This window comes from Sus scrofa, chromosome 3, assembly GCF_000003025.6.
Source record: "Sus scrofa isolate TJ Tabasco breed Duroc chromosome 3, Sscrofa11.1, whole genome shotgun sequence".
Classification (NCBI taxonomy): domain Eukaryota; kingdom Metazoa; phylum Chordata; class Mammalia; order Artiodactyla; family Suidae; genus Sus; species Sus scrofa.
The window spans coordinates 68,190,096-68,217,196 of record NC_010445.4 but is presented as its reverse complement, the minus strand read 5'-3'; the positions used below and the strand labels follow the sequence as shown (position 1 = coordinate 68,217,196).

The window sequence follows — 27,101 nt, the reverse complement described above, 5'->3', positions numbered from 1 at the left end:
CCTCAGGGTGTCCCTGTGTCCTTGGTCCTGATTGTACTTATGGAGCTGCATAAGTAGAATCCAATTCCATCACTTGGAATTCTTATCCAATTCCATCACTAGAATTCACCCTTCTATACTGGGAGGGTGTGTCCTGTAGGAATGGCCGATTTATTTTCTTCTACCTACTGAAAGAATTAGCTGATACGGTTCAGTTTTCACTGAGAACATTTCTAAAATAAGAGTCATGGAACTACAAGTAGGGATGATTATCAAAAAAACTTAGTTCATAGAAGTTCAGTACAGAGCCCTGAGCTTCCTAATAGCCAAGGCAAAAAGGACAGCTCTCTTTGAGGCAGTTGTTGTGAATGAAATTGACATGGCCTATAGCAGGAAGCACAGTGACTCTGGGCAGCCAGACTTTCTCCTGACTCTAAACCCAGCAGAGAAATTGACTGGTCAGGGAACAGCACAGCAACTTTATACAGTGGGGTGAGTGTTATGATTCTTCCTTCTGCATCGATCCCTTGCTTATAGGTGATAGGATTAGATCATACCAATATGAAGGCTTATCAGTAGGGAGCTAATGCAATGTAGTGAGGTGAGTAGCTTTTTTGTCCTCAAGTTCATAACCTCCTTCCAGCATCTTGGGCTTGCCCACACCTTTTCAGCCTTTTCACATGAGCTCCCTCTTGTCTCCAGGTCAACATACACCCACTGACATAAGTATGTGCTTATGATATGTGTTGGATAAGTATGCGCTTAGCCTAGAAGCAGTGTCCCCTGAATGCTGGTCTCACGGGCTCCTCATTCATACCTGTGACACAGCTCCCCATGGGCTCTTGTTGCACTGTACGTGCCTATCTTATTTTGCTAAGACCCCTCCCTCCATTCATTTCAGAGACATTGATTGAGTCTATAATGAGCTGAGTTCTGTGCTATCCTGCAAGGTTCCAGAGAACAGGAATCTTGATTTCTTCTTTTTTTTTTTTTTTTTTAATTTCTTAAAAAATAAATATTAAAAAAAATCGTGCGTGTATATACGTATGTATGTATGCATATATAATACATACATATATACACATAGTTGACCTTTGAACAATATGGATTTGAACTGTACAAGTCCACTTATGTGCAGATTTTTTTGATAAATGTGTGCTATAGTACCACATTCCTGCATGATCCATGGTTGGTTGAATCTGTAGATGTGGAACTGTGTATAAGGAGTGCCAACTGTGCAGATTTTCCACGGCTTGGGGGTGGGTGCCCCACCCCCCCATTGTTTGAGGGTCAATTGTATATATATTTAAAGTATACAATTTGATGGTGTTAAGTACATTCACGTTGTTGTACCATTATCACCACTCTGCATCTCCACAGTTGATTGCTTTTAAATTGTGTTCCTGTGCACTGGAGTGCTTTGCCTGTAACTGGTTTTCCACAGAGGCTGAGAGAAGCTGGGGGTCACAGCAGCGGTCAGGGATTCGGGGTTTGAATGATAAGAATCATACAGATTCATGTTGAAATGTAAGGTGTCTTCTCCACTTTCTTTTGAGACTCCTTAAGGTTTAGGATTTGTAGCACTTTAGATAAGAAACGGTCAAAGTTGACATGCTGCTCTATTTTGGATAGAAATAGTTTGATTAGGACCATTTTCCCACTGCAACCAAATAGGGTCCAATTTCATTGAAACTGGCCTGCAAGATGATGTAGGCCCTTGGGGACCCTTAGAGGTAGGGTTGTCATTTATTGTTTCGGACAGTAGAGTAAGGGATCTGGGTGATCCAGAGTCTAGTTTCAACCACGTGACCTTGGTCAAGGCTGTGGATTTGACCTCAGTTTCTCTGAGGTCCCTTTCCAGCTTTCACCTCCAAACCTTTCCTTTCTGGGCTTCCTCATACCTGACTGGGGCTGTGTCTGCCACACCCGAGCCCACTCACTGTAAACTCTGAAGTGGAGCCTCTATGAGGGTGCTCTCTTTCCTCTTCCATTCCTTGCATCATTGCTGTGACATAATTTCCCTTCCTTGGGCACTTCAGGAGATGAGCTTTCCATTTGGAGTGTTCCCTTATTTCAGAAAGAGTATGGGGTTGGGAGTTCCCTGGTGGCCTAGGGGTTAAGAATCTGACGCGGTCACTGCTGTGGACTGGGTTTGATTCCTGGCCCAGAAACCTCCACATGCCATGGGCACAGCCAAAAAAAAGAGAGTGGATTTGCCATTGTGGACCAGCAGGTTAAGAACCCAACTAGTATCCTTGAGGATGTGGGTTCGATCTCTGGCCTTGAGCAATGGGTTAAGGATCTAGTGTTGGCACAAGCTGCATTCTAGGTCACAGATGGGCTTGGATCTGGTGTTGCTGTGGCTATGGTGCAGGGCAGCAGCTGAAGCTCCGATTCAACCCCTGGCCTGGAAATTTCCACATGCCACATGTGTGGCCCTAAAAAGAAAAAAGAAAAGATCGTGGAGTTAATTTTGTCAAAACAACAGTTGGTGTACCTGACACACAGAGTGAGGCTGAAGCTTTGGACTTTGGAGCCGAGAAACATTTTTGCAAGGGCCATGCAAGGAGAGTGGGTAGCTTGAGCTCAAAAGACCCAGCGGTTTGGGGAAGAGTTTTTACAGGCAACATTTGGGGTGAGGGCTGCAGGGTATGACTTCTGATTGGTTGGTGATGAGGTCACAGGGTGGTGCTCCAGGAATCTTGTGCTCAGCCTCCTGAAGTCACCATTCTCCCCCTGGGTGGGGCCTGAGTTCTTGCAGAAGAACTCAAAGATATTGTTACATACATTTCCTTGAGAGGAAGCCAGGACCCTACTTTATCGCTACATTATTGTTTGTTTGCTTTTTTTTTTTTTTCTTTTGTCTTTTTGCCATTTCTAGGGCTGTACCCGCGGCACATGGAGGTACCCAGGCTAGGGGTCTAATTGGAGCTGTAGCAGCTGGCCTACACCAGAGCCACAGCAACATGGGATCCGAGCCGCGTCTGCGACCTACACCACAGCTCATGGCAACGCCGGATCCCTAACCCGCTGAACAAGGCCAGGGATCGAACCCGCAACCTCATGGTTCCTAGTCGGATTCGTTAACTCCTAGTCGGAGTTCCACTGGGAACTCCGCTGCACTATTGTTTCTTGACTGCCTTCCCTTTGTTTCTTCATCCCCTCCCTTCCCTAAGTAGTACCTGCTCTGCTCGAATCAGCTCTTTAGAACTCTGGAAGGACTAAGGGGCTGAAGCCTTTTCTTCTTGCAAACATGGACGGGAGACACAGAAAGGCTTTTGTACCTGGGAAGGCCCCCCGGCGTCCTGCCTGTTTTCGATTTCTCTGTAGAACTTCTCCTACCTCTGCCACAATTCTGTAGACGAGGCAAGCGAGGACTGGCGTGCCAGGGGAAGGAAGACATTGACCAAAATGGCCCAATGAGGAATTCTAGTCCTTGCAAGATGGCTAAATAGATGTGTCTAAAACGACTGTCCTTCTCTCTTTCCTGCACACCCTGGCCTCTGGGTACGCAGGTGGACTTCTCTCACCTGAGCCAGGCTCTGCTTCTGGCCTACCTCTGTGTCCCCAGCCTGGAATGTGCCCTCCTTTCCTTCTTTATTTTGTTTTTTGTTTTTTTTGTTTTTTTTTTTTTTTTTGCTATTTCTTGGGCCGCTCCCGCGGCATATGGAGGTTCCCAGGCTAGGGGTCCAATCGGAGCTGTAGCTGCCAGCCTACGCCAGAGCCACAGCAACGCGGGATCCGATCCGCGTCTGCAACCTACACCACAGCTCACGGCAACGCCGGATCGTTAAGCCACTGAGCAAGGGCAGGGACTGAACCCGCAACCTCATGGTTCCTAGTCGGATTCGTTAACCACTGCGCCACGACGGGAACTCCCCCTTCTTTATTTTGGATAGAGATTTAAAGAGAAAGTAGTCCAGGGTACTGGGACACAGCCCACCACAGGAAGAAAAGGCACGTTGGGGGGACACGGTTCTGGTTTTGTGAACCCTGAACGTGACTATGTAGGGTTGAGAAGGGTCCTTGATCCCCTGAGGGTGCCACTTGGCAGAGAGGAATCTGTGAGAAAAAACAGGAAAAGGGGTAGAAAGAGACAGACAGACGGCTTTACATTCATTGCCTCATTTATGCTGATGACTCTGTTGTAAGCCCTGCCCTCCCAATTTTATAGGGAGGAAGCTGGGCCTCAGACAGGAGTGACTCATCCAGTGTTACAGACCTGTCAAGGGGCTAGAGCCAGGATCTGTTTTTTCTTTTCTTTTTTTTTTTTTGTCTTTTTTCTTAGGCCGCACCCGTGGCATATGGAGGTTCCCAGGATAGGGGTCTAATCTGAGCTACAGCTGCTGGCCTACACCACAGCCACAGCAACGCAGGATCCAAGCCCTGCCTGCAACCTACACCACAGCTCACGGCAATGCCAGATCCTTAACCCACTGATCAAGGCCAGGGATCGAACCCGCAACCGCATGGTTCCTAGTTGGATGCTTTTCCACTGCTCCATGACGGGAACTCCTGAGCACTGGTTTTTCTAATGTCACAGCACACACTTTACCACTACCAGCTAGGAAAGCAGGCTTGGCCTGAATGATTCTGCTTTGATAATCCAACCACTGAAATCTGTTTCCAACAAGCCCAGGGTTTGACTTCCCAACTCCCAGCATCCAGGATCCACACAGGATTATTTCACACTTAGACTAATGTCTTAAGTCATGGCTTGCAAAGGCTCCAGGGAGAAAGTGGTAAAAATGACCTTAAACAGTTGCCCAGAGCACAGCCCATCGTTATCACATTATTGGATGCCAGAGACCGGCCCAAGGAGTGAGGAAGATGGCTGGAGCACCCAGACAGACTCCACGGTTTCAGGAATTCTCCATGTGTCATTCTAATGTGCAGCCAAGTTCAAGAACTCTTATTCCAAGTGGCAGAACGGAGGCTAGACAGAAGTGATCAGAAAGCAGGTTTATCTGAAATTGAGGAAGAGCTTTCTAACAACCAGAGCTGACCAACAGTAGAAGCTAACCAACTTAGAGAAGTAAGGAACCTATCATGCTTGGAAGCATTCAAAAACCTACGCCTGGAGTTCCTGTCATGGTGCTATGGTTAATGAATCTGACTAGCATCCATGAGGATGCAGGTTCCATCCCTGGCCTCGCTCTGTGGGTTAAGGATCTGGCGTTGCCGTGAGCTGTGGTGTAGGTCGCAGATGTGGCTTGGATCTGGCATTGCTGTGGCTGTGGCGTAGGCCAGTGGCTACAGCTCCAATTAGACTCCTAGCCTTGGAACCTCCATGTGCCATGAGTGTGGCCCTAGAAAAGATGAAGAAGACCAAAAAACAAACAAACAAACAAAACCCCAACAAAACAAAAACCTAGGCCCGATGGCCATTGGAGTGAGAAGGCCAAACTAGACAAACTCAGATGCTGCCTGTGTTCAATGGGATTTCGAACTCTCATTATGCCAAAGGCCTGTGTACATTTGGTATCTCCTAAATGATGTTCTCCCAAGACTTTGGGCCTTGTGCTCCTTCCTCGCTCTGGCTGCACTGTGGCAGGACTCTACCAAGTCCCTTTGCTCCCTTCCCAGTGCAGGGAAAAGGTCTTTGTACAGAGGCTGCTTCCTATTTCTGACTTCTGCTTCCCTTGGCTACCCTTCAGCTAACACAGCAGTGCTGGCCAAGGTGGGGTGGGCCTCAGTGGTGTGTTTAGGAAGCTATAACATTAGGTGATTAATCATCTCTTCCTGAGTGGCCCTAATAAACTCAGGGTGGGTCCGTCACCAAGCTCCAAAGAGAGGACGTTTGGGCCAAGGTGCTCTAGTTGCATTTTGCAGAGCTGTCCCATATCCTTTCTCTTAATCTCATCTGATGGAGAAGAAATCAGAGCCCTCAGGTCATTGGAGAAATTGCAGGGCAGAGAGTACCCCCCACACTAAGAGGGTCCAAGGGACCGGTGAGGGCGGTGATCCTAAGGGCTTGGCTTGAGAGCCAGCCACCCCTCAGTTTGAATCCTAGCTCTGCCCCTCACCGCCCAGGGACCTGTAAAACTGGGGTAGCGAAGTTTTACAAAAGAACAATGGAAATCAAGTCAGGAAACTCATAGGATGGTGTCCAGCAGGTAAGAAATGCTTGGTAAATATTTAGCTGCCATAACTCACCATCATCATCATTTCCTCTACCACTGAACACTGAAAGATGGTTATAATCTCTTGGGTACAGGGCAACGAGGCTTGAGTAAAGGCTGGCTGTTCAACTTGGTAGGTTCTTTGAGAGTGAAGGATGAGGAGCATTGACTGGATCTCCAACAGGCATTATAGCAGCTTCAGCATCAGAGTTAAATTAATGGCCACTGTATCACTGTGGCCACCCTACCTTTGCTCTTTTGTGCACATGACCTCACACTCCAGGAAGTGACAGTGCGGCTTCTTCGCAAGGCAGTGCAGGCTCTCCATTCCCATGAGGAAATTCTCTGGCTTCCTTTGCAACACCTGGAACCATCTACGGAGGTGGGGCTGGGTGGCAGCATAGCTTCTGGCTCTTTCCTCTCTTTGGGAAAGCAATAATGTGGGCGCTCCAATTTTATCATGTGTCAAACTCATGATAAGGTCCAGAGATACATCTGCTGCTCTCTGACCTGCTAGGGTAGCCCTGTGGGCCATGCCCTCTGCTGTCTGCCCTTCATATCTGTGTGCTGGGGTGATGGGAAGAGAAGATGGCCATTTCGGGGACATGGCTAGCCTGATGCACTGTAGTGCCATTTGTCCTATCTAGACCCTGCTGTTCGCCAGAGAGGGGCCTCTATCAAGCAGAGTGGACAGGTGGGCAAGGCTCACCTTGCACAGGTGATTGAGGCTGCCCCGTTCATTCCTGGCTTAACCTTTTTTTTGCATCTGTGTGACTTTGAGCCTGTGGCCTTTCCCTCTCGCTAGGATGGAGGAAATCACACTTCCTACCTCTCAGGGCTGTTTAAATTGAGTTAATGGGCATAAAACCATGAGAATAGGTTGCTGAAGGGTTTGTTGTTATTACTGTTGCCTTTCAGGGCATCTCACTTAGACATGCCTTAGCTTTGGCCTCTGGTCTGGTGGCTGAGACTTCCGTGCTTTAGCACTGGGATGTGTAAGCCATAATGTAGTGCTCCTGGGCCAGGTGTCATTGGATCTGGAGCAGGAGGCCTCTGGGGGTGATTCAAATGGTCCTAGGCCCTGAGTCTCCAGATACTTGTCTTCTACCCACTGCACCAATAAGGAGAGATCTTGTCTGAGTCTGTATAGTTTTCCCTCCTGGAAAACCTCAAATGTCTTCGTGGTGGAGGCCAGGCCTCCTCAGGAGCACCCTAGCTCCCCAGTATTGCAGGGAGCCCAGATCAGTGACCCCGCTCAGGGTGGGGGCTGGGAGGCCGAGGCAGACAGTGCGCTCAAGGCAGTTGGGATGCCAGGGGCCTGAAATAAGAAAGCAGAGTGGATGGTTGGAGCCTTCCTGACTTAGACCAGTGGAGTTCACTGTCTTTCATAAAGGCTGGCAGCACAGGGAAATTGAGGAAGTCCTCGTTTCTGCAAATTGAAAACCTGTGGGACAAGCCTGGTTCCTCTGCTGCCCGAGGAGGGTTGGACAAGTGGCCCAGGGCCTTTACACGTCTCCATGCCTGCTCTGTCCTTTCTCATCCCAGGGGAGGATGCCGTCTGTCCATTTTGTTGTATTTTAACCACATGGTGATTATGGAGAGGGGTGGGCTGCGTCGCCACAGGCTCTCCTTTGCCTTTGCTTACAGCTGCTTTCAGCACTATCTCCAGCCCCTGATCTTTCAACTTTTGAGGTCTCAGAAGGATCAACGATTAGCTGTGGTCTGGATATTTGAAATGATCTGTGAAGGGCCAATCTCATCATTCCTTGGAGGCAGAAATAAGCCCGAAGAGAGTGGTGGGTCCCAACCCAACAGGGAATTAGTAATTTTTTTTGTCTTTTTAGGGTCGCACCTGCAGCATACGGAGGTTCCCAGGCTAGGGGTCGAATTGGAGCTGCAGCTGAGGATCTGAGCTGAGGCTGCGACCTCTACCACAGCTCACAGCAACGCCAGATCCTTCACCCACTGAGTGAGGCCAGGGATCGAACCCACCACCTCATGGTTCCTGGTTGGATTCGGTAATGCTGAGCCATGATGGGAACTCCATAGTTTATTCTTTTTAAGACCAAGTTCTGTCATAGATCCTGGTTAAATTGTCTTTAATAATAACCTTCTGAACATAAAAGGTTGTATCCTTTTGAAGAGCTGAGTGATGTTTGATGACATAGCTGCAGGACATAATGCATTTAACGTCCAGGTCGCTTCTTCTCATTTTCTCCTCTTTCAGGTTGACCAGTATCTCTACCACATGCGCCTCTCCGATGAGACCCTTCTGGAGATAGCTAAGCGGTTCCGCAAGGAGATGGAGAAAGGGCTTGGAGCTACCACCCACCCCACTGCTTCAGTAAAAATGCTGCCCACCTTTGTGAGGTCTACTCCGGATGGGACAGGTGATGCCCCAGGGGGTGGCTCTGGGGGCTCCACGGTGGGCGGGAGACATGGGTGACTTCAGGGGAAGTTCTTTGCTTTCAAGCCTCTGAAGCCACTCCTGGCTAATTGGAGCACGTGGGGCTTGGAAGGAAAGTCTGTGGGGCGGGATAGCGGGAAAGCAGGCAATCCTGGCAGTCAGGGGAGAAGCAGATCTGGGCTAGCCGGGCCGGGTACCGCCATCGGCCATTTGTGCCCCATCCATGCCCCGAGAAAGGCTGCTTGGCTCCATTGGGGATTTTACAGCTTCGCCAACAATGCACACCATGAGCGAGATGAATGACAGACGAGCCTAAGATCGTGGCCCATAGGCCAGGGCAGTCATTGTCCCCCTAGCGGGCACATTCCACAGGCTTACTGGAGAAGCAGTGTGGTACGGATCATCCTAGACTGGTTTCTTGAACTCTGTGAAAAAAAAGAGTACTAGAAATCCAAAGGAATGTTGTAGGATGTGAGGAGACCTGGTACCTATTAAAGTCTTAAAGGATCCAAAGTTGTGCAATAAGAACTTGTCAAGCTTTGTTTAATCCCCTCATTTGGGTATAGAGCCTAGTTTATGAGGCATCGCCCAGCAAGGGATTGACTCAAGCTGGAGAAGAGGGTCATAGTGGAGACGCAAGTTGGAAGCGGGTTGGGGCTAAGTCCAGGAGGCCTTGTGTGCATGCCTGAAGTGTTGAGTCTTTCTTTAGTAGCAAGCACTGGGGAGTAGCTGAAGGTTTTTGAGGGGTGTGAGCAGGAGTGTCTGGGTAACCACATCCTCAGCCTCAGCGGTTTATGTAGAATGGAGGGGGGTGGTGATTGATTGGCTGGTAGAGCCCAGGGGACGGCCCTGGTGGAATATAGTGGGCAGAACGGATTCCAAGGTGGTGCCAGGGCCTTGAGCCCAGCTGCTGTCTGGGGGTGGCAGCATCCTCAGAGAGGGGAATGGAACTTTTCTTTCATTTAATCCTTTTCACAATTTCTTTCATTTAATCCTCATAATAACCTTCCATTTTATTTCATTATTATTATTATTTGCTTTTTAGGGCCACACTCATGGCATATGGAGGTTCCCAGACTAGGGGTCAAATCTGAACTATTACGCCAGAGCCACAGCAACACGGAATCCAAACCACGTCTGCAACCTACACCACAGCTCACGGCAATGCCGGATCCTTAACCCACTGAGTGAGGCCAGGGATCAAACCCGCATCCTCATGGATCCTAGTCGGGCTCGTTAACCGTTGAGCCACAAAGGGAACTCCTTATTTTATTATTTTTAATTTTAATTTTTTTGGCCCCAGTATGCTGGATATAGGGTCTCAGTTCCCAGGACAGAGATTGAACCCGGGCTGCAGTGGCAAACGTGCAGAGTCCTAGCCACTAGACTCCTGATAACCCTCTGATTTAGAGATACCGTGACTCTGGGGCTATGAGGGGTGAGGGGTGTGGGGCATGTGGAAGGTGTGAGAAAGTGCCCAAGGGGCAGCTGCCAGGGCTTTGGAGGAGCCAGGAGGCCTGGAGTCTGAGAACCGGAATGAGGCGAGAAGGCCAGGGGACTGCGGAAGCTTCTGCAGAGAAGCCCTGGGGCTGGGGTGGGGGAGGCACAGGACGGGGCTTGTTTGGCACCACAAGCCTTCAGTGTCTCCATCCCCTCTGCATCCCTGAGGCTTACTTGCTGACAGTCTCTGGGGGACTGGCTTGTCTAACAAGACTCTGTACCTAAAAGTAGTAGGTGTTTGCTGAAGCCTTGGGACCCAACCTTGGCCCAGCGCTGCGGGCGTGCCCTTGTTCGGGATTGTTCCTGAGTGTGTGTGTGTCTCAGCCCTTCAAAGAGCTGCTTGAGGTGAGGGCCTCCTCCCGGGTACCCATTGATGCCCTCTAGAAGGGCACCTTTACTGTCCTGCCACTCCCTCCGACTGGCAGCCACACCCGCTTTCATTGTTTTTATTTGACATTCAGATATATTTATTAGCTCCTTGAGGCCAGGGACCTTGTCTTTATTTCAGGCAATATTTTCTAAATATATATTATGGGCTTTTCTGAGCACTTACTTGTAGGGAACTCATTTCCTTTTCATAAAACCCTAAAAGGTAGGTACAAATTTTACCTACTTTTTTTTTTTTTAAAGATGAGGAGTTGGGGAGTTCCCATCATGGTGCAGTGGAAACGAATCCGATTAGGAACCATGAGGTTGTGGGTTCGATCCCTGGCTTTGTTCAGTGGGTTAAGGATCCGGCATTGCTGTGAGCTGTGGTGTATGTTGAAGACATGGCTTGGATCTGGCATTGCTGTGGCTGTGGTGTAGGCTGGCAGCTGGAGCTCTGATTCGACCCCCTAGCCTGGGAACCTCCATATGCTGCAGATGTGGCCCTAAAAAGCAAAAAAAAAAAAAAAAGAAAGAAAGAAAGATGAGGGGTTGCGAGCTTGGATGGTCAGGTAACTTGCCTCAGGTTGCCCAGCTAATGAGAAGCTGAGTCAGGATTCAAACTCATATACCAAAGGTCAGGCATCAAGACAGCACCTGATACATCATGTCTGTATGTGTGCATGCGTATGGATGCTCAGCACCAGTGCACACAGTGTATATTCAGTTGAAATATTTTGAGATGGGGCTGGACTTGGCTCTCTGGCCTGTATTTTAGGCAGTAAGTTTGCTGGGGAAAACTAGGTATGGCACCAACTTTATCTCTTCTCACTGCTTTCCTGAGATTGAAGCACTGAGACCTCCCTCTGCCTCTTAGTTTGCACCGGGGGCTGTACTTTGCTAAACTACTTGGTCATGGAGTCTCTTGCCCTGACCTCTGGCCGGAGTCCTGGGAGCCCATCTTAGGCCTGCCTCTCTGTCCACAGTGAATCTAGTCTCTATGAATTGGGTTGCATGAACTGAGGATAGGAGCCAGCAGCTGACGCCTGCAGCCCTCTTGGGAGTGGAGTTCTGGTGTAAGACTTGGGGGCCGGGCCTCCTTTACACGCAGACATGGGGAGATTTGGAGTTTCTGTTGTGGCTCAGCAGGTTAAGAACCTGACTAGAGTCCATGAAGATGCGAGTTTGATCCCTGGCTTTGCTTAGCAGTGCTGCAAACTGTGGTGTAGGTCACAGATGCTGCTCGGATCTGGTGTTGCCATGGCTGTGGCGTAGGCCTCAGCTGCAGCTCCAGTTTAACTTCTAGCCTGGGAATTTCCATATGCTGCAGGTGTGGCCGGAAAAAAAGAGAGAGAGAGAGAGAGAGAGAGAGAGAGAAAGAAAGAAAGGGGGAGATTTTAAGTGATTTTTGTGATACCCAGAGTGCCTCTGTATAATCTCGGATTCTACAGTGTAAATGGAGATGGTGTGTAAAAGAAATGCTGTGTATTGGAATGTTTTATTCCCTTAATCAGACCTGATGCCTCCTGAAGTACCAGAGACCAGAGAACTCTTTCATTCCTCCCTTGCCGGGGGATCCATGGGCCAGGTCCTCACCCCAGCTCCCTGGGAATCAGCCTTTTCTCCTTTGTAAAAATAAAGAGGTGGATCCAGCAGTCCTGGTCTGTTCTACACATGTCCTAGAATTAGCGTGTCAGCGTACTTAGGCACAACATTCCTGGAATTGCTATTGAGGGAAAAACTCTTAATGTCCACCAGTTAGGCACCGGTCAATTAATGCAGAAAACCGTCCTTTGTAAGCCATCGTAAAACCTTATGTCCTGTAAAATCGTGTATGTATGCGTATATGCAGGTGTATAAAGTCTGAAGGATATATATTGAGCTAGTGGTTTGCCAGGGATGTGAGGTTGGCAGCAACCAGTTCAGTTGAAAATATGTGTATATGACAACTCAGCAGTTCTACTTCCGACTATACCTTGAACCGATTCCCATGTGAATTTGAGGAGACATGTCCAAGAATGCGCGTAGCTGAGATGCTTATAATGACAGCATGTTGGGAACAGTTGATTGTCCATGGGATGGGATACTAGCATATATAGCATGTAGCAGAAGTGTCCGTCTGTAAATAGGGATATACTAAAGAACAATGAGTGAAAAACTGCAAAAGGGCATATACCTCATAGCAGTTGGACGTAATTTTATTATTATTATTATTTTTTCTTTTTTTATTACTCAATGAGTTTATTACATTAGTAGTTGTACAATGATCATCATAATCCAATTTGGTTGGTTTTTTTTTTTTTTTTGTCTTTTTGCCATTTCTAGGGCCGCTTCCCGTGGCATATGGAGGTTCCCAGGCTAGGGGTCCAATCGGAGCTGTAGCCACCGGCCTACACCAGAGCCACAGCAACGCGGGATCCAAGCCACGTCTGTGACCCAAACTACAGCTCATAGTAACGCCGGATCCCTAACCCACTGAGCAAGGCCAGGGATCGAACCCGCAACCTCATGGTTCCTAGTCGGATTCGTTAACCACTGAGCCACGACGGGAATTCCGGTTGGATGTAATTTTAAAAAATCCCTCAAAGCTATGCTATACGTTGCTCATGGACAGGTACACATCCTAAAATTATTAGAATATGCACCAGAAAGTGTGTACTGGATAAATGATAGGGGTTGCTTCTGGAGAGAGAGCAGGAAAATGGAATGGGGAGGAGAAGACTGGGAATGTCATTGAAAGTGGTCCCCATCAAGGCTTTGAGTTTGTTTTGTTAGTCAGCTTTGTGAGTCATGGAATGTGGCAGTGAGAACCAGTGACTCTTCAGTAGATAAAGCCCATCAAAAATGAAATTCTCCTTTGGCATTCCCATTGTGGTTCAAAGGGTTAAGAACCCGGCATAATGTCTGTGAAGATGCAGATTCGATCCCTGGCCTTGCTCAGTGGGCTAAGGATCCAGTGTTGCCACAAGCTGCAGTGTAAGTTTCAGGTGCAGCTTGAATCTGTGTTGCTGTGGCTGTGGTGTAGGCCTGCAGATCTGAGTTAACCCCTAGCCTGAGAACTTGCATATGTTGCAAGTGTGGCCAGAAAAAGAAAAAAAAATGAAGAAAAATGAAAATTCTTCTTTGTTATTTATTGGCACCTCAGTAAGTTACTGAGAGGAGAGACCAAGGGAGCAGTTGCATGGCATGGAGGGATCCGCTGCCTTTCCCCTGGATGTGGTCACACAGCCCATGAGGCTCGGCTGTGCCCTGTTTGCTGGCGGAGGCTGCAGTCTGGGCACTGTTGCTGCTACTGGCGATCACGCTTCTCTCCCATGGAAGGCCTTTGCTCAGGAGGGGCCTGCCTATGCGAGCCTGCCTCAGAACTTTACCCAGCTCATTTCTTTCCAGCGTTACTTTTCTTTCATACCTGGGAAATTAAGCCTCAGCTCTAAACCTCTGATTTAGAGGCCTTAATTTTAGTGGCTCTCTAACTTTTGGACTACAGACATATGAATACTGAGAAGAAGCACACACATATGAATACTGAGAGACAACTGAAACAAATTTTAGAAACCAATGTTTATTCTTCAACGTGTCACAGTTACATCTATTATCTTCTATTTTTTAAAAAATGTTTCTAGGAGTTCCCGTCGTTGCTCAGTGGTTAACGTGTCCAACTAGGAACCATGAGGTTGCGGGTTCAATCCCTGGCCTTGCTCAGTGGGTTAACGATCCGGCGTTGCCGTGAGCTGTGGTGTAGTTTGCAGACATGGCTTGGATTTGGCGTTGCTGTGGCTCTGGTGTAGGCCGGTGGCTATAGCTCCGATTGGACCCCTAGCCTGGGAACCTCCATATGCCATGGGAGTGGCCCTAGAAAAGGCAGACAAAAAAAAAAAAAAAAATAAGTTTCTAGTCAGGAAGCACTAATTTTTCTTTTTCCGTTTGCTGTGTGAAAGCCACTGTCTTAAATGCTTCTCACCCAGTTGTGTCGTAGTCGGGCATTTGTAAAATTGACTACTTGTTGCCAGAGGTGAGAGGTGATTTCAGGGCCATAAGTGGTGAGGGGTGAAGATCAGAATTCTAGGCTTAAAAGGCTTTGAATTCAAGCTGTGTGCCTTAGAGCTGCTCATTTGTGCCCCGATCCTCCGTTTTTCTCATTTGTAAAAAGGGGAAACATCAGAGTGTTGGCTGTCTGAGAATTAAAGGAGAATTGGTTTGATAACTCTCTCATGTGTATTATAAACCCAGTCCTATGAAGCCCCACAGCAAGCAAGATGCTTGCCCAGAACCGATGTTACTCCCAGCTCCTTTCTTTTGGAGGGAGCAGGTGTGAGGGTTCGTCCTTCTCACCGGAGGACCTGCGTCTGGAGCAAGAACCAGATCCCACCATTCACTTATACAGGTCCCACCATGCCCTTTTTTTTTTTTTTTTTTTTTTTTTGTCTTTTTTCCATTTCTAGAGCCGCTTCTGTGGCATATGGAGGTTCCCAGGCTAGGAGTCTAATTGGAGCTATAGCTGCTGGCCTACACCACAGCCACAGCAACTCTGGGATCTGAGCCACGTCTGCAACCTATGCCACAGCTCACGGCAACACTGGATCCTTAACCCACTGAGTGAGGCCAGGGATCAAACCCGCAACCTCATGGTTCCTAGTCAGATTCGTTAACCATTGAGCCACGACGGGAACCGTTCCCACCATGCATTTACATAGTCCCAGCTCTAGTGGTAGTCAAAGACCTGGTAGAGATTGTGGGAGAGACTGGAAAGGTTCAGGCCATTTGCTTATGGTGGAAGCCTAAAGATAAATGAATCTCCAAATTATGGTTTGAGTTCTCTGTGAGAAGGAAGAGAATGTTAGTAGCCAGAACCCCACGGGGGCTGATTCTAAAATACCCGTGCTTCATGGATTGTGTGGAGCCTGCAGTACAAAGAAACATCGTTGGCACAGATAAAAATGAAATGTTTATAAATGGTCCAAGAATATCTTACTTAGATGACTGAATGTGGTATCAGCTGGGGTAGGTATGCATGTAAAACACGCTCCCATTTGTTTTTTTTCTCTGGAACAGTTTTCAAACAGTGAGAATTATGTAACGAACATCCCTGTACAGCCTACCTAGAGTCTACATTGATATCTTACTAGATGTGTTTTAACATGCTCCCGTCCTTCCATCCATCTGTCTGTCTTGTTTTATTTGAGGCATTGCAAAGTAAATTTCGAAAATCAGTTCATTTCAACCCTAAAACTGCAGCATGCACATTATCAACGAGAGTTCAAGCTTTGCTCTGTTTTCTTTTGATGTAAAATTTTGTATGAGAAGCCCAAGTATCCTCTGAACTGACAAATAACACACCTGTTTAACAACCCCTACCAAGAGAGAGAACATTACCGTCAGCCCAGAAGTCCTTCTGTGCACATACCTTCCCAGGCAATCACTGTCCCCGAGCCTCAGAGGCAATCATTGGATTAAGTTTTCCATATGTATTAGTTTGGCGTGTTCCAGAACTTCCTATACCTACAACCATACGTATTTACTCTTTAAAAAAATTTTGTTTATTAAAGTATAGTTGTTCTACAATATTGTGCCAATTTCTGCTATACAGCAAAGTGACTCAGGCATATCTATGTGTGTATGTGTGTATACATACACATTCTTTTTTAAAAAACCTTCTTTTCCATCGAGGTCTATCCCAGGAGACTGGATATAGTTCCCTGTGCTCTGTAGCAGGACCTTGTGTTTATCCATTCTAAATGGAATAGTTTGCACCTACTAACTTCAAACTCCCAGCCCCGCCCCCCCCCATATAGTATTGATTCTTCGTGCAAGGGCTTCATGTGCCCCTCATAATGTGCCCTTCACCCGTGTTGTGTAGATCAGTAGTTTGTTCCTTTTCGGTTTTTGATTCCATGGTATGGTTGGAATCCTATGTGACATGAATGCTATGGACACCTGAGCTATTTATAATTTTTGCTTATCATGATGAAAGCTGCTATAAGCATTCTTGCACAAGTCCTTTTTTTGGACATGTGTTTTCATTTTCTTGAGTAAACAAGTAGGAGTGGAATTTCTGGGTCATAGTTTGGGATGTGTTTAATTTATAGGCAACTCCCGGACCTTCTCCCAAAAGTGTTTAAAACTTTACACTCCCACTGATGATGTATAAGAGGTCCACTTGCCCATGTCACCAGTATTTATTGTCTGTAACTGCCCCCCACCTTTGGTTTTGGGCACTGCAGAGTTGCATAAAGAAAACGTTCATTTGGAGTTCCCTGGTGGCTCAGCAGGCTAAGGAGCTGGCATTGTCACTGCTGTGGCTCGGGTTCAATCTCTGGCCAGGGAACTTAAGCATTTTATTTTTTTTTGGCACAGCCAAAAAATAAAAGAAAGAAAAAAAAGTATTCATTTGTATCTGCCAGGAGTCATCTCACCATCTCGGCCTCTCTGTAGGCAGCCCTGACCTAAGCAGTGGCCATACATGTGACTGAAGTATCAGCCTCAATCACAGTCCAATGGGGGCCTGGGATCCCCTACATATATTATAGGGATATGACTTTCAGAGGACAGTTCCCTCAAGAGGAAATGCAGGAATAACACACCAGTTAATGAGCACTCACAACGTCTGTGTACATAAATGATCTATTTTACTCTTCACACAAACTCTACAAGAGAGACATTCCCAATTTTTTTTTTTTTTTTTTTTTTTTTTTGTTAAGGGCTGCACCCATGGCATATGGAGGTTCCCAGGCTAGGGGTTGAATCAAAGCTACAGCTGCCAGCTTACATCACAGTCGCAGCAACGGGGTGGGGGTGGGGGGATCTGAGCCACGTCTGTGACCTACACCATAGCTCATGACAACACCAGATCCTTAACCCACTGATCGAGGCCGGGGATCAAACCTGTATCCTGATGGATACTAGTTGGGTTTGTTAACCCCTGAGCCACAACGGGAACTCTGGATTCCCAATTTAAAAATAAGGCAAGTGAGGCCAAAAGAGATTGCCAAGGTCACCTGCGGCCAGTTAATGGAGAGTTGGGATTGAAGCATAGGTAGCTTTGACTCCATGACCATAAGATTCATGCTTTACTTTGGCTCATGTTGCTGAACAAAAGTTTCTAAAGCAAATAAGGTTATTATCTTTTTAAATAGACCATAAATATGGATTGATTTTGAAGCATAATAATAAGAAACTCAAGTACAACCCAATTGAAAATCAACATATTCCAGCTGTAGGTTCCAATTTAGAAAAAACCTCTTTGTAGTGTCTTTATTGCCCTCATTGTCTTGGCAGGATTATTTAGATATAAGTGTGTCTTAAAGGCAGAGTGAGGTGAAGGCTTTGCTGTATTGATCTTTTGATACTTCCCCACCTCCCTGAACTGTGAATTATTTTTTACAGCTGAGTGAGTATATCTTCATCCTCGAGTTGGACTTAACTCCCTCGAGAGCAGGGAATGAGGATAATGATGATAAATTTAAAATGTAGGCTTATTTAATGCCAGGAACTATGGTAAGAACTGAATTTGAGCTGTCTCATTACTTTTCACTGGGATCCAATGGTAGACACCTTAAACCCTGTGTTAGAGAAAAGTTAAGTAGATTTAGGGAGATTAGGCAACTTGCCCAAAGTCACGTACTGAGCAAGTGGAAGCATTGGGATTTGAACCCAGCCAGCAGCGTTCCAATGCCTGGGCCCTTAGGCTTATCACTGGTGGTGCATTTTATGCTTATCTACCTCTAGCACTGCTAGCACAGTACGTTCATTCTTCCATTGGTAACTCTGGCCTAGCTGTTCAGTTCATTCAATAGAGTCCTCGCAGAGGCTGGTCCTCTGTAGGCTGGTCCTCTGTGGGGCAGCAGGGTGCCCAGCTGCCTTGTGCCCCACCTTTGAAGAATGAAGATTATCTTGGGGTCATATGGCTTGCATAGATGAAATGATTACTCAATGATACTGGGTCATATCCTGCAACAAGCTCTGATAAAGAGAGACAAGGCTGGTGATAAGTTGCAAGGAGGTTGGTAAAACCCTGAAAGGATCCCTTATCTTGTTTTCTCAGCGTTGCATCATCAGCTGTGCAGTGGAGACTCAGATCAATAGCTGGCATACATGCAGCTTATTAAGTGGATTTATTTACTTTTATTTTAAGGGCCACACTCATGGCATATGGAAGTTCCCAGGCTAGGGGTCCAATCGGAGCTGTAGCTGCTGGCCTACACCACAGCTATAGCAATGCCAGATCCTAGCCGAATCTTCAACCTATACCACAGCTCATGGCAATGACAGATCCTTAACCCACTGAGCAACCAACTGAGTGAGGCCAGGGATCGAACCCACATCCTCATGGATATTAGTTGGGTTTGTTACTGCTGAGCCACAATGGGCACTCCTAATAAGTGGATTTATGTGGTGTCTACAATTTAAGATGAAGATTGTATTGATAAGTAGCCTCCATATAGCGGTAGCTGGAGTTTATTAAACATTTATATGCACCAGGCCTTGTGCTAAACATCTTAGGCATTCATCGCATTGAACCTTAACCCCAAATTGTGTATGTGTGTGTGTCTGTGTCCCTGTGTCCTGGGGAGTGAAACAGATAATGAAATCTAATTATTAAATTTCTTATAATTTACCCAAAAGTATATGGCTAACAACAAAACAGGATTTGAACCAAGGTCAGCTTGCCTGAAAACACACCCATCGCCTATACTGTATTGAAACATAATCATGTTTTAATCCTTTACAGGATTGTTTGACATCTGGGGAGCTAGTATAACATCTCTCTGTGAGTGCCACATATTTTGGGCTTAAGAAACATTACCTAAGTATAAAAGCACCAGCATGGTGCTTTCTGATGGTGTTTTGGGAGCTTTGGGGGGCACTTACTTCCAAAGGGTTCTGTGTTCCAGGCCCCTCCCTTCATTTGGAGCAACATAATTTCTCCACATCTACATTTGGACATTCGGTATCCTGTTGCTTGGAATGGTTTGAAAAGCAACAACACAGAATATCACGTTACCCCCTTCCTTGACTCTACCAGACACCATCCTTTACCGACTGTGATTTGATCCTTTTAATATACCATGTTATTTTATTTTACTTTATTTCCAGGCTTTGGGGTGGAGACTGGCCATTGTATTATATTGGGGTATCTGGAATTTTGGAGCTTACAAAGGGGCAGCCAGGTGTGGTAGTGACTGATGTTGCCAGGTACTTGGGAAATATGTACCTTGAAACCTGTGTCCAGCAAAGTTTGTTTTGCTGGATTGCCTCTCCAAGACCTGAAGATTTTTAGTTGGCCTCTCAAGTGGAGTCCATACCATACATTCTTAGAGCAGTCTGTAGTGGTGTGCTGGAAGGCACTTGATCACAAAGGTTAAGCAAGGTCCCCCTCAACCCAGAACTCCTCCGTGGAAGAAGATCAAAATGTTCAGTGCAGTCACCTGGGGCCCCTGAAAATGTTCTTGCTATGGCAGGGCAGGTAGGAGCAGGTCCCTTTGAGGCCACTGAGTTATTACAGGAACTGTATCTGAAAGTATGTATGTATGTGTCTTCATCCTATCTCAGAGTTCAAGGCTGCATGCCTTTGGCATTGGGTGACAAGGAAGGGCTGATGGCGCTATGGTTGGATCTAACATGGCCCCGGGGTGACCAGCCATCCTGCTCTGCCTGGGAATCTCCAAGTTTTAGGACTGAAAGCCCCATGTCAATCCTGAACAAACCAGGGTGTCTCTGCATGGCCCTGAAAACGAAGCTGTCATCTCTGCTCAGCTGGACTGTATTACAGAGACCCCTCACCAGCCTTCCAGCTCTAGACCCGTATCCTCAATGCCACTGGAGCCTGTTTGAAAATCTGACCTTCTGCTTAAAAACCAAAGTCTTTGGCATGGGCATTGGCTGTGTGCTTGTAGCCGTGCCATGAGAGCCCTGTGTTGCAGACCCTGTTGACATGCTGTTCCCTGAGCATGCCATGAACTGCCACACCTCTATATGTGTCCCCTTTTCTCTGTCTGGCAACTCCAGCCACTAAGCCCTGCTTGCCCTGTGTTGCATCTCAAGAAGCCTCCTTTTTCAGAGCAGAAATAATGACTCCTTCTGTAACACTCTGGTCATGGTACCTGCTACAGTGTACCTACCTCTCCCATCCCCCATCCAAGCAGGGACGAGGTTGCAAACCACACTGGGTGGCTAAGTGGATTTTAGTGACTGTGTTCAAAGCTTAGTGTTGGAATAACTAATCGCAAGTGTATCATTGGTAGGTCCTAGAATAGATTCAGCATTTGACACTCGACAGTGATTTAAAAAACTTTTTTTTTTTTTTTTTTGCTTTTTAGGGCTGCACCTGCAGCATGTGGAAGTTCCCAGGCTAGGGGTTGAATTGGAGCTGTAGCTGCGGGCCTACACCACAGCCATGGCGACAGCAACACAGGATCTGAGCTGCGTCTGTGACCTGCGTCACAGCTCACGGCAATGCCAGATCTTTAACCCACTGAGCGAGGCCAGGGATCAAACTTGCATCCTCATGGATACTAGTTGGGTTCTTAACCTGCTGAGCCACCACTGGAACTCCTAAAAAATATTTTTAAAGTGGTGGGCCCCACTCCCAACTTTAAACAGATTGGAATCTTTTATGCTGAATGCCATATACAAGACAATTAAGAGTAAGGAAAAGAAATAAAATTGGAAGTGAGGATGTGGGCAGTGAGGCTAAGCCTAGGGTAAGGGCAGACTTTGCCACTTTCAAGGATCCCGAGAACTCTAGGAATGCTGCATCAAATCTACTCAATTAGGAGTTCCCGTTGTGGCTCCGTGGTTAACGAATCTGACTAGGAACCATGAGGTTGCAGGTTTGATCCCTGGCCTTGCTTAGTGGGTTAAGGATCCAGTGTTGCCATGAGCTGTGGTGTAGGTCACAGACGCGGCTTGGATCCTGCTTTGCTGTAGCTCTGGCATAGGCTGGCAGCTACAGTTCTGATTCGACCCCTAGCCTGGGAACCTCCATATGCTGCGGGAGCGGCCCTCGAAATGGCAAAAAAGACCTAAAAAAAAAAAAAAATCTACTCAATTAAAGGGAATCTTCTGGAGGTCCTTCTGAAGAAGCCCATTTAATCACCTGAAGAAGCCCTGGGGTGAGACCAGGCAGGACACTGCCACTTCTGAACACAGCTGCCTTTGATAAAAGGGCACCTCTGCTTAAAAATCCAGAACAAACCCAGACCTGCTCTGTTCGCAGGTCACTCAATGCAGTAGTTGGCACACGGCTCCGAGCTCCTGATGGGAGGAACAGGTGGCGGTCTATTTTAATTAGTGGCAAGGACCTAGTGATCGAAAATAGACTGTTGGAAAATTCAGCTGGCCCTTGCCCCTCACCCCTCACCAAATGCGTGGACATTGTGAACGTGTGATTTGAACAACGCTGGGGATGTGGCCTGCTCACATACATTACTAGTGTCCCCTCAACTGAGATGACAGTGACTATCACATTCAGATGGTTACTTAGAGGCCATTTTATTTAATTAATTTATTTATTTTGTCTTTTTGTCCTTTGAGGGCTGTACCAGCGGCATATGGAGGTTCCCAGGCTAGGGGTGGAATCGGAGCTGTAGCTGCCGGCCTACACCACAGCCACAGCAACGCCAGATCCGAGCCACGTCTGCGACCTATACCACAGAGCACGGCAATGCCAGATCCTTAACCCACGGAGCAAGGCCAGGGATTGAACCCGCAACCTCATGGTTCCTACTTAGATTCGTTTCTGCTGTGCCACAATGGGAACTCTTAGAGGCCATTTTCGTCTCTTCAGCCTTTTCCCTGGGACAGGTGAGTTCCCAGGAGAAATTGAAACTCCTTTATCTTGCTGACCTTATGTATTTGATAAGAGCCTCACTGAAAGTGGGCAGAAATGTAGTCCAGGATGCAAAATGAGTCAGCAAACAACAGCTCGAGTCTTAACTGTTGGGCAATTTGGTGGAGGGTGGTGAGACCTAATGTTCCCATTCCCAGTTCCTCTCGACTGTAAGTATTTTCTTTTCCTTTTCGTTTCTTAGGGCCGCACCCTTGGCATAGGGAGGTTCCCAGGCTAGGGATTGAATCGGAGCTACAGCTGCCAGCCTATGCCACATAGGATTGGAGCCTCACCTGCCACCTACACCACAGCTCACGGCAATGCCAAATCCTTAACCCACTAAGCAAGGCCAGGGATCGAAACTCATGGTTCCTAGTTGGATTTGTTTTCACTGCGCCATGACCGGAACACCCTTGTTTTCTTTTAGTGGAAGCTTGTTACCTCTTCTTTTGTCAGTTTTTGGAGGGGGTTGTTCTTTTTTTTCAAATTGTTATTTTTTTTTAAGGGCCGCACTCAAGGCATATGGAGATTCCCAGGCTAGGGGCCTACTCAGAGCTATAGCTGCCGGCCTTTGCCATAGCCACAGCAATGCTAGATCCAAGCCGCATCTGCAACCTACACCACAGCTCACAGCAACGCTGGATCCTTAACCCCCTGAGCAAGGCCAGGGATCGAACCTGCATCCTCATGGTTCCTAGTCGGATTCACTTTTGTTGCACCATGACGGGAACACATCTTTTTTTAATTAAAAAATTTTTTTTTCTTTTTTGTCTTTTCAGGGCCCCATCTGAGGCATGTGGAGGTTCCCAGTCTAGGGGTCGAATCAGAGCTGTGGCCACTGGTCTACACCACAGCCACAGCAATGCCAGGCCCTGGCCGCATCTGCGACCTACACCACAGCTCACAGGAATGCTGGATCCTTAACCCACTGAGGGAGGCCAGGCCAGGGATTGAACCTGGGTCCTCATGAATGCTTGTCAGATTCGTTTCCGCTGAGCCACGATGGGAACTCCATCCAAAGTCATTTGGAGGGGGATGATCTTAATTAGGAGGATCTTCATCGGAGAGGGCTTGGAGAGTGTCCAGTAAGTTGGGAACAGAGGTTTGGTATAACTGGGTGAGATGGCGCCAATTTGTGCCTACCAAAAAGCCTGCATCGAAAAACTTTCAGTAAGCCCCAGGGTCCTTTGGGGAGAAGGCCGCGTCACCCCTCGCCAGTGGATGTAAGTCTGCTATCTCCCGTTCAAGTTTGAGAGCATTTGGCCCAGAGGGATGGGCTGAAGTTACTGATAAAGATTAGGGCATTATTGCTTTCTTTCTTTCTTTCTTTCTTTCTTTTTTTTTTTTAACCACTTTATGGCTTCTTTACTTCCTTCCTGGATTCTGAGCTTCTAGGAACCAGCATCACAAGAGATATGGGAGGTGCATAGGGACAGGCCTGGGCTTTGGGGGTCAGGTGGGGTCGAATCCAGCAATCATTTATGATGATCTTAACCAAGTGACTCAGCTTCTGAACCACAATGTCACTTCCTTTGCCACCCAGGCCCGCTTAGGGCCTGGGATAACCTCTGAGTTTTATGCTCTTAGCATTTGTTAGTGAAGAATTCCTCTTTTGAGGGTTTAGAGCTTTCTTATGAGTCGCCTTCTTGCTCATTACAGTACAGAACGTTGCTAGAGAGCTGGACATGGATTTAAATATTGGTTTCAATTACTTGACCCGAACCTTGGTTTTCTTATCTGGAAATTGAGATCATAATGTCCAACAGGGGTTGTTGAGGAATATGGAGATAATGCTTATAAACATCACTTAAATATTTCTCGTCTGTTAAAAATATCAACATTGGGCCTTAAATTAACTAAACTAAGTATTTTGACCACATAAAAATTAGATCCTTCCTCATGGCAAAAAATACCATGAGCAAAATTAAAAGATAAACATCCAACTGGAGAAAAAAGTAATTGCAAATATACAACCAACAAAACTATTTTCATTAATATACAAAGAGCTTTCTTAGGTTATTAAGAAAATAATGAGTATTTTAAAAGATCTGAGTAGAACATTCATAGAAAAGGGAATTTACCAAGCTGATAACAATTCAAAGTGTCTAAAGCTACACAAAGAAAAGAAACCAAGTTTAAAAATGAGATACCACTTGGACCTATGAGGTTGGCAAAGATTAATTGTACAAAACATAGGATGAGAGTAAAACCCACCTTTTGGTTTATGCAGAAATTGGAGAGAATTTTTAGGAAGATAATTAGGTTATATCTTTCAAAATAAAAGCAGAAATCCTTAGACCCAGAAATTCACATCCTTTTCTTAGAATGTGTCAGTTAACAGCCTTCCCTGTGTTTTTGTTTTGTTTCGTTTTTTGTTTTTGCCATTTCTAGGGCTGCTCCCCTGGCATATGGAGGTTCCCAGGCTAGGGGTCTAATTGGAACTGCAGCCGCTGGCCTGTGCCAGAGCCACAGCGACGAGGGATCCGAGCCTCGTCTGCAACCTACGTCACAGCTCACGGTAATGCCAGATCCTTAATCCTTTGAGCAAGGCTAGGGATCAAACCCGAAACCTCATGGTTCCTAGTTGGATTTGTTAACCACTCAGCCACGAGGAGAACTCCTCCCCCTTTTTTAATACAAATATATCTAAAGACACTCAAGAAACAGTATAGTGGTTACTTTTAGGGTGTGGAGAAGAAAAGAGATGTTTGCTTTTCATTTTTTCCGCTTTCGTACTATTTATACTTTTAAAAATCAGATGTTTTATTTTATTATTTTTAAAAACTTTAAACTTTTTTCGAGACATAACAGCACGCTTAACAATAAAAGCAATCTGACCTCTGGCCTTATGGTCTCATATATAAATCCCACAGCTGGCACTCAGATATTTTGTTTAACAAATGAACCATCAATGAGCAAATGCAATATGAGATGTTTTCTTAATACGTTGCCTCCAATACCAACTAGAGTCACTCAGCAGAATGATCCCTCTGGAGTCTATTGGGTCGTCTGCCTTGTGGCTGTGTACTTAAGAAACCTGCCGTAGGCATGTTTTCCTGCCCGTCCATTCTGAATGTCCCAGGCACATAGATGCCAGCTGCCTTCACGCCACATCACTTAACAAATATTCCTCAGCTCTGGGCTTCTGGGATGTCCTGGAGGTTTCACAGTCCAGGTAGGGTTCGGGCCAGGAGCAGGACAGAAGTGAGCAGGGAGTGGAAGAGCTGGGGAGAACTAGGAGAGAAGCCACCCCTTATCAAAGGGAAATAACTGTGAGGGCAGCAGCTGTTTCGTGATGGTTTACTCCGTACTTATTCACACATAATATGTTCTGTATTTGACGTTGAGCTCATGAGCTCCCTTGCCACCCCCCGCCCCGCCACCGCCACCGCCCTGCCCCGGAACGTCAGCATCAGAGCCCCGTTCTGCAGGTGAGGTGACAGGCTCAGAGGAGCCATACAGGTAGTCACACAACCGAGCTGGAATTTAAAACACAGCCCGCCTACCTGTCTCTGAGGTTCAGCTCTTAACTCCTGCGCTGTGTGACGGCCTCTCCTGCAGTGTGGAGATGGGCTTTAGGCAGAAGGATCCATCCACTGTCGCAAGAGGTCGCCTTCGGATGTAGCTCCCGCAGTAACCGTGCTAAGCCTGCCTGAGAAATATTGGGCCCTGGAAGGCATAACATCCTTGGCGCAGGTGGTTCATGTGTATTTGTGGGGGTCGGGGCTCCAGGGAGGAGGGACCCGGAGGAATGTCTGTCCTTGTGGCATCTGAAGAGAAATCGAGGAGTGACGTTCCTTTCCCCAGGACGGAACTGTCAGCAGTACTTGCCTATTTGTGGTTTCCCGTCAGTCCATCAGGAAAGACTGCAAAACCACCACCTTTTAAAAAACATTTTTATTTTTAGTAAATTTTATTGGGAGTATAGTTGACTTAACAAAGTGTGTTAGTTTCAGGTGTACAATGAAGTAAACCAGTAATAATACACAGATATCCTTTCCTTTTCAGATTATTTTCCCACTAGATTATTACACAGTATTCAGCGGTACCCTGGGCAGTAGGTTCTTGTTACCCATCTATTTTATATTTGTTTTATATAGAGTAGCATGCATGTGTCAATCCCTAGCCCCTCTTCTCCCACCCACATTACCCCTCTGGTAACCATAAATTTGGTGCAATGCCACCATCCTTTTTTTTAAAATGTTATTTTAATTTTATTATTTTTTAATAATGATTTTTATTTTTTCCGTTATAGCTGGTTTACAGTGTTCTGTCAATTTTCTACTGTACAGCAAGGTGACTCAGTCACACATACATGTACACATTCCATTTTCACACATTATCATGCTCCATCATAAGTGACTAAGTATAGTTCCCAGCACTACACGGCAGGATCTCATTGCTTATCCATTCCAAAGACGATAGTTTGCATCTATTAACCCCAGATTCCCAGTCCATCCCACACCTTCCCCCTCCCCCTTGGCAACCACAAGTCTGTTCTCCAGGTCCATGATTTCCTTTTCTGAAAACCACCATTCTTGATGGAGGTGTCTCCAGTGAATCCATCGGAGCTGGCCTTGAATCATGCCCAGCCAGGGGCAGCCTCACCGCCTCAATCCCCCACGGTCGCCGATTCAGCAGATTGCACGTGTCCTGGGCTGCAGAATGCTGATGCAGACAGTTCATCTTTGATTTTCTTTTTCATCCCCCATGACAACCACTGCATAGTTTTCCCTACAAACTGGCTGATGTCCCACTACCAGGGGAGGGTCAGAACTGGAGGGCTTGGAAAAGTCACCCATGGCCACAGGAGATGGGGCTGAGACTGCCTCAGCCATCTAATGACAGCAGTCAGAGGGCTGGGGGGGGGACCAAACCTCCAAATGTCAGAGAGGGGACT

At 46.8% G+C, this 27,101-nt stretch overlaps 1 protein-coding gene across 1 annotated transcript in view; it reads left to right on the top strand.

Annotated features, from left to right (window-relative positions):
- HK2 (hexokinase 2) overlaps window positions 1-27,101 on the top strand; it is a 75,532-nt gene that overhangs the window by 13,991 nt on the left and 34,440 nt on the right. Inside the window, 1 exon segment of the mRNA NM_001122987.1 lies at window positions 8,329-8,491. Within this exon segment, the coding sequence (NP_001116459.1) occupies window positions 8,329-8,491 (163 nt within the window).